Source organism: Limulus polyphemus, unplaced genomic scaffold (genome assembly GCF_000517525.1).
Source record: "Limulus polyphemus unplaced genomic scaffold, Limulus_polyphemus-2.1.2 Scaffold2809, whole genome shotgun sequence".
NCBI classification, from domain to species: domain Eukaryota; kingdom Metazoa; phylum Arthropoda; class Merostomata; order Xiphosura; family Limulidae; genus Limulus; species Limulus polyphemus.
In genome coordinates this window covers 27,377-33,918 of record NW_013668419.1, presented here as the reverse complement: position 1 = coordinate 33,918, position 6,542 = coordinate 27,377, and the positions used below count along the sequence as shown (strand labels likewise).

General features: G+C 31.4%; 1 protein-coding gene across 2 annotated transcripts in view; it reads right to left on the bottom strand.

The window, feature by feature from the left end:
• The window catches only part of LOC106467955 (guanine nucleotide-binding protein G(q) subunit alpha-like), a 32,059-nt gene extending 25,783 nt beyond the window's left edge, over positions 1-6,276 (bottom strand). Inside the window, exon 1 of one of the 2 annotated variants that reach the window (XM_022396185.1) lies at positions 5,701-6,276. In XM_022396185.1, the coding sequence (XP_022251893.1) occupies positions 5,701-5,818 (118 nt within the window). In that variant the 5' untranslated portion in view covers positions 5,819-6,276. 2 annotated transcript variants of the gene reach the window in all.
• Between the last annotated feature and the right edge of the window lie 266 nt (positions 6,277-6,542).

Sequence of the window (6,542 nt, the reverse complement as noted above, 5' to 3'; positions counted from 1 at the left end):
CTTAGCAAATTGAAAAGATAACAGGCTCTTATTTTATATTCTAGCTTTTCAATAATGGTAATTTGAGTTTCTAATTTGTACAAAACTATGTTTGATTTATTACATGAGCAATATCTTAGCAAATTGAAAAGATAACAGGCTCTTATTTTATATTCTAGCCTTTCAATAATGGTAATTTAAGTTTCTAATTTGTACAAAACTATGTTTGATTTATTACATGAGCAATATCTTAGCAAATTGAAAAGATAACAGGCTCTTATTTTATATTCTAGCCTTTCAATAATGGTAATTTGAGTTTCTAATTTGTACAAAACTGTGTTTGATTTATTACATGAGCAATATCTTAGCAAATTGAAAAGATAACAGGCTCTTATTTTATATTCTAGCTTTTCAATAATGGTAATTTGAGTTTCTAATTTGTACAAAACTATGTTTGATTTATTACATGAGCAATATCGTAGCAAATTGAAAAGATAACAGTCTCTTATTTTATATTCTAGCTTTTCAATAATGGTAAATTTGAGTTTATAATTTGTACAAAACTATGTTTGATTTATTACATGAGCAATATCTTAGCAAATTGAAAAGATAACAGGCTCTTATTTTATATTCTAGCTTTTCAATATTGGTAAATTTGAGTTTATAATTTGTACAAAACTATAGACATAGTATTTTGACTTCACAAACATTTAATTTGAACCAGTGCTGCATTCAACATACCACGTGACACACAAAAATCAATATTTACCTGTTTTTTTATATTTGCTTTTAAATTAAGAACCTGAGTAAGGTATAGTACTAAAATATGAATTATAATATACAGTTTGATACCAAAGTTATTGATATAAATTCATGAAATAGTAGTTCAATAAAATTTTTAATGTGAATCAACAAACGAGATGACGTGGCCTTTCACCTGTGACCCGTCTCGAAAGGGTTAAGTCAGCTGCAGTTCTTTAATTGGGTGCTCTAACCAATAAAAGTTTATTGTGCATAGCTATATGAATATCACACGTAGCATAAACTACATGTACATAAACACATGTAAATGTTTGATTTCATTTATATCGATTACCTGTATAATATAACAAGTTTTCAATCAAATACAGATGAGTAGTTATGGTAATATTACCAGCAAATTTTGAAAACAAGCATAAAAAAAGGTTCAAACTTTTTTTTGGTAACATGTTCCAAACCTTCAAAGGTCAACTATACCCTTCATTGCAGCTATATTCATGATAAATCTGGTCTGAAAATTAGCTTTCTGGAAATTATAAACTAAAAACATCAAACCTAATTAAGTAATGATCATTTATTTTCCAATCAAACCTAATGGTATAAAAAATCCTCCCAGTACTATTTGTCAACAATACTAAGATACGTGTGCAAAGCACTAAATATGTTACATGCTTTATTAGTGGTTTGTTCTACACTGAATAATAACCAAATGTGAATAAATACATACATCAAACAACAAATTTCAAACAGTTCGTTTTATATTAAAATATCACATGACATACTGCATGCATTTTTCTGTCAACTCAATAGTCATTCAAGATGGCATGTATACCTACCACAATGTTTTTCGGAACAGTGGGTGATCTGCCATAAGAAGAGGTTAACTATTTTCTAATCCCACCAATAAAAAAAGTGTTGAAATTTCAATTCTATTATTGTAAAAACAATAGCATCACCAACTGACCTTGCTATTAAGAATATTTTGAGTAGCTCAGAGCTACCCCACAATGCTTACAAGTGTTGGATGGTGTTGTATAATAAAACTAGTATTAACTTTGTTCAAGGACTGATCAAACTGACCAATCCTTGAACAAACATAATGGAAACATTTCAATTACTTGAATATTTGGAATAATAGTAATAAACAGTAATAAATGGAACCCCTAATTTTGATTAGTTCAATAAGTTGTGACACTAATTGATTAAGCTGAACAAACTTGAATATACCAAAAATAACAATGAAAACTTATATTGGCACTACTTTGAATACTGGACAGAGCTGGGTGATTAAATTGATCAATCAATTACCTTTATTAGTGTCCCATAAAGATCCAAGTAGATCGCTTGGTCTGAATGCTAGGCTTGATACTGTGTAAAATGAGCAGATTTTATAATGAATTTGCAGAATCAATTTGCTGGAAATAAGATTTTTGGAATGGATGCGCTACACTTAAAATAGTTAGGGGGAACATGTTTGCAAGAGCTATCAACTCTGCAGTAAGGACAACTTTAAACTAGAACTTGACAAAGGTGAGAACCAGGATCAAACACTTGGAAAAAACACAAGATATGTGAATAGATGTAGAGTAGGAAAAAAGTTCACTCAAGAAAATCTCACTTGTTTATTATTTTAGGGTTAGAAGTAGCAGAAACATAACAGATGGGATTAAAGTTCTTAGAATAGAACATATTGAAACGACTGAGACTTAGTCAGATTTAGACAATTCTGATGTTTGAAATTTATTTGCAATACAAGGCTATAGGTATTTTTAATAGAGACAGAGTATTTGAAAGATGGGGTGTGGCTTTGTATGCGAGGCAGCCTGTTGAAGTTAAGGATATTAAATATGATAAGTAGGCTGAATCAGTATGGATCTTCATTAGTGGATAGAAGAGTAACAGGCATTTAATTGGATTGTGATATATATCATCAGCTGATTGATGATCAAGAATGCAACAGTTAACGAGGTTTTAATTCTGGGGATACGGATTAGGTAAATTTAGTGTCAAATGGTCATCGGACAGCAATAACACAAACAGAATTTTTAGGTACATACAGAGAAATATTACATACAAGTTGAAAGAGGTCATTTCACTTTAAGAGGTCATTGATGTCCTGGATGAAATACATTAGAGATACCATAACATCTGACAGACAACGAGGGTCCCTTTGGTCGATCGTGGTTGTTCCGTTTATTCCACCTATTATCCAATATGTAATAACGTTCAAGATAAGAAAATACACTTGCAACCACAGTCTTGCTCTGATCCACGTGATAGCTTGACTTGATCAAAGTTAATATTCACTTCTCATCTTCATGTCAATAAATAAAAAAAACTGGCCAAGTTTCCAGATGATATTAAATCAATGGATATCCCAAACTGTACTAAAAATTTTGAAGTTTTTCAGTGAGATTTTGAGTTTCTGGTAAGTTGGGCTAATACCTGGCAGGTGCTTTTAATCTTAATAAAAGTAAGATTATGCATATTAGTTATCACAACATTAATTATCCGAATAATCTTGCATACAGAAATATCTTGGTGAAGTTTATAGGGCAAAAGAGTGGGACAAACATGATTTTAGATTATATATATAGAAATATTTACTACAAGTTAATAATGCAAATATAATTTTAGATTATATACAGAGAAATGTTAACTACAAGTTGAAGGAGGTCAATGTAGGGCCGACTAAAACGTATTTAATATAACATAACATTTCAAAGATAGAAAGAAACCCTTAGGCTTATCATGTCTGTCCCATTCACCTAAAACCCATATGCCTATATCCAACCCTTACTCCCCTAGTGTTAACCCATTAACTGCAGTTGTTCTAAACACGCGAGGAATTTTTGCAAGCTGTACACCATATCCAGCACACTCACATTCAACTTCCGGAGACAGACCGTACCCTATACAGCAAATCTCCAGTCAATGTATTAATTAAGCCCTTTCTTGAACTGTCCCAATCCTGATGTCTGTATCACATCTGAAGGCAGTTTATTCCAAAGGCTAACTGTCCCATTAGAAAAAAATGTCTAATTTGCAGATGATCTCTACACTACTAAATCTACGATACTAGTCCTACCACTCTTACAACTTAACACATACACACACAAGATGATGTATCGATCCCATCTATTCCCTTTATAATTTTGCATAGTTCATTCAGATTCCTTGTACTCCTTCTCATGAGAAAATAATCTTAAAAACCTTAAACTGTCCTCATATTGCAGCCACTGATCATCCTAATAGCCCTCCTTTGAACCTTTTCCAACAACGTTATGTCCTCTTTAACATAAGGAGCCCAAGAATAAATACAATATTTTAAATGATGCCCAACCAGAGATATGTACAAAGAAACAATAACAGCAGTAATTCCCTTTGTTTTGCATTAATATTCCTATAGATACAACCCAAAATCCTGTATGTTTTTTCTCTGGCAACAACACACTGCCTGGAAGGCTTAGGAAACTGATTTGGCGAAAACACCTTTTTTCCATAATGCTATTGAGTTGATGTCTATCAAGGTAGTAATTCGCAAAGGTGATCTAAATACAGTTTTATAAGTTATTTTAAATTAATTTATTGCTATCAATATTTGTTTCACCTTTATAGACATTGTTAGTCCAGGTAATATTATGTGGAAATCTTGTCTCGTGTTCAAAACATTGCTCTTTGTTGTTGTGGGTGAAAGTGTGGATTTGATATACTTGGATTTTTGGACAACGTGTCACATAAAATATTATTAAAGAAAATTATCACTGTGGGTGTGTGGATACATTAATTCAACGGATTAAGGGTTGGTTAGAGGAAAGGAAGCAGAGGGTTGTAATATATTGAGCTCTGTTAAACTGGTTTGGAGTTACAAATGGAGTATTCAAGGGCTCTGTACTGAAACCTTTACTATATTTGTTATACAAAAGATATTGATAAGAGAATGGCCAACAAATTAATCAAGTGTGGTGATATTAAAGTTTTTGGTATAGTTTGCTTTGAGAAAAATGCTGTTACTTTACAAAGGGACTTGGATCATTGGATAAAAGGAGCAAATAAATGGCAGATAACATTTAATTATTCTAAACTTAAAGTACACTTGGTCTACCTTACTTTAAGCTTTGCAATATTCAGTTTTTCTCATTTAATAAATATGATTATAGTTTTTGACTATACATAACCATTGGTGGAACATTACATATTAGTAGTTACAACTATATGAGCTACATACCGAACCTAGTTTATCGTGCCATAAACTAACATAATATGAACAGACTTAATCTTGATGACCTAGAAAATGCATAAAAATATAATATGCCTATCACTGCTAATAATTAATATTTCTATACTGTTACTCAAGCAGAAATTTCAATGCAATGTTTCACCTCACATAATAAATAGAAAAAAAAAGTTGCTCAAAATCAGTTGTCATGAGTTAGCTTCAAACACCCATCAATAGCATCTTAGAACTAATACCCGTGCCTCTTACATCAGGAAACCAGTGCTATGTGGCGACAAACGTGAATTCTTATGAACACGATCAAACATACTCAATACATATTTATAGACTCAAAGATATTGGATGTCTGCTATGTACACCCTCTGAACATTTGCAGTAAAAGCACGACCATCACATATGCAATCACCACCTAAGATACTGAGCTTTTTACTTTTGTATGTTTTAAACAAGTTCAGTACATGTACAATTTTGAAATATAACATTCCAATCTAAACGACATACAACTTATGTAAAAATAAAACTTTCAAGCATATTAAAATTTATTTATCAGCCTACACAGGCTTATCCTAAGCCTAATAGTACTAGTAATACTAATAGTAACTGTAATACTAAATAAGCACGCAAATTTATTAACATTAATATTAATAATAATATTACAAATATAAAAATAACAATATTAATTTATTCTAAAATCTGTCAAAAGTTGAAAACGTGATTTCACAAACCTAGTAAAAGGAGTTTAAGTTCTCTTCTGGCATCACGCTTGTCCTTGCGAAGTTGTCTTTCTATTTCTTGATTGATTCTTTTTTGTTCTTTTCCTTCTTCGCTTAGACAACAAGCCATATTCGAAAAAAAATTATCAATATATCATTTACCATACGAGTCCCCCCTATACGTACAATCGCCGTCTTTAATGTTTATTGTTACGTGTTTTACTTTTTAAACTATTTCGTTAATCACTTTCTTGTCGTTTACTGAAATAGTGAATAATTATTTGTGATACTAATAACGTTAAGCCTAAAGGCTAAACGTATCGATGATATAATAGTACTACCACTAGTATTACTACAAATTACGAAGTTTCAAAACGAACCCGAGATTGAACATTAAAAACGGTACTTCGATGAAAAATTATTTCAGTTACTATCATATAGAAAATCTTGTAATTATAAAAGAGATGTATAAAACGATACATATTCAAAACCACACGCAATATTCCTCAATGGTATAATTATACAAACACTCACACCACACATATTTCCTGAACAAAATTTACTCACGCTGACATATTGGGTGTGGCGTAGCACGAACTATTGGGAAGACGAACAACTAGCCTAAACGCTTTCCAAATTATTTTACTGTGTATGAAAGATGAAAAGAATATTACTTAATTATTATCAGGTATACTGAATACATAATCACTGCGTGTTTTATCAGTATGAATTAAAACTAAAAACCAAGAACGTGAAACAATGAGACTTTGTAGGGAGGAGAGATATTTCGGTAAGAGCCCACGTGTTTGAAGTTGTCATTCATATTTTCTTTGAAATAAATAAGATTTCGTCAC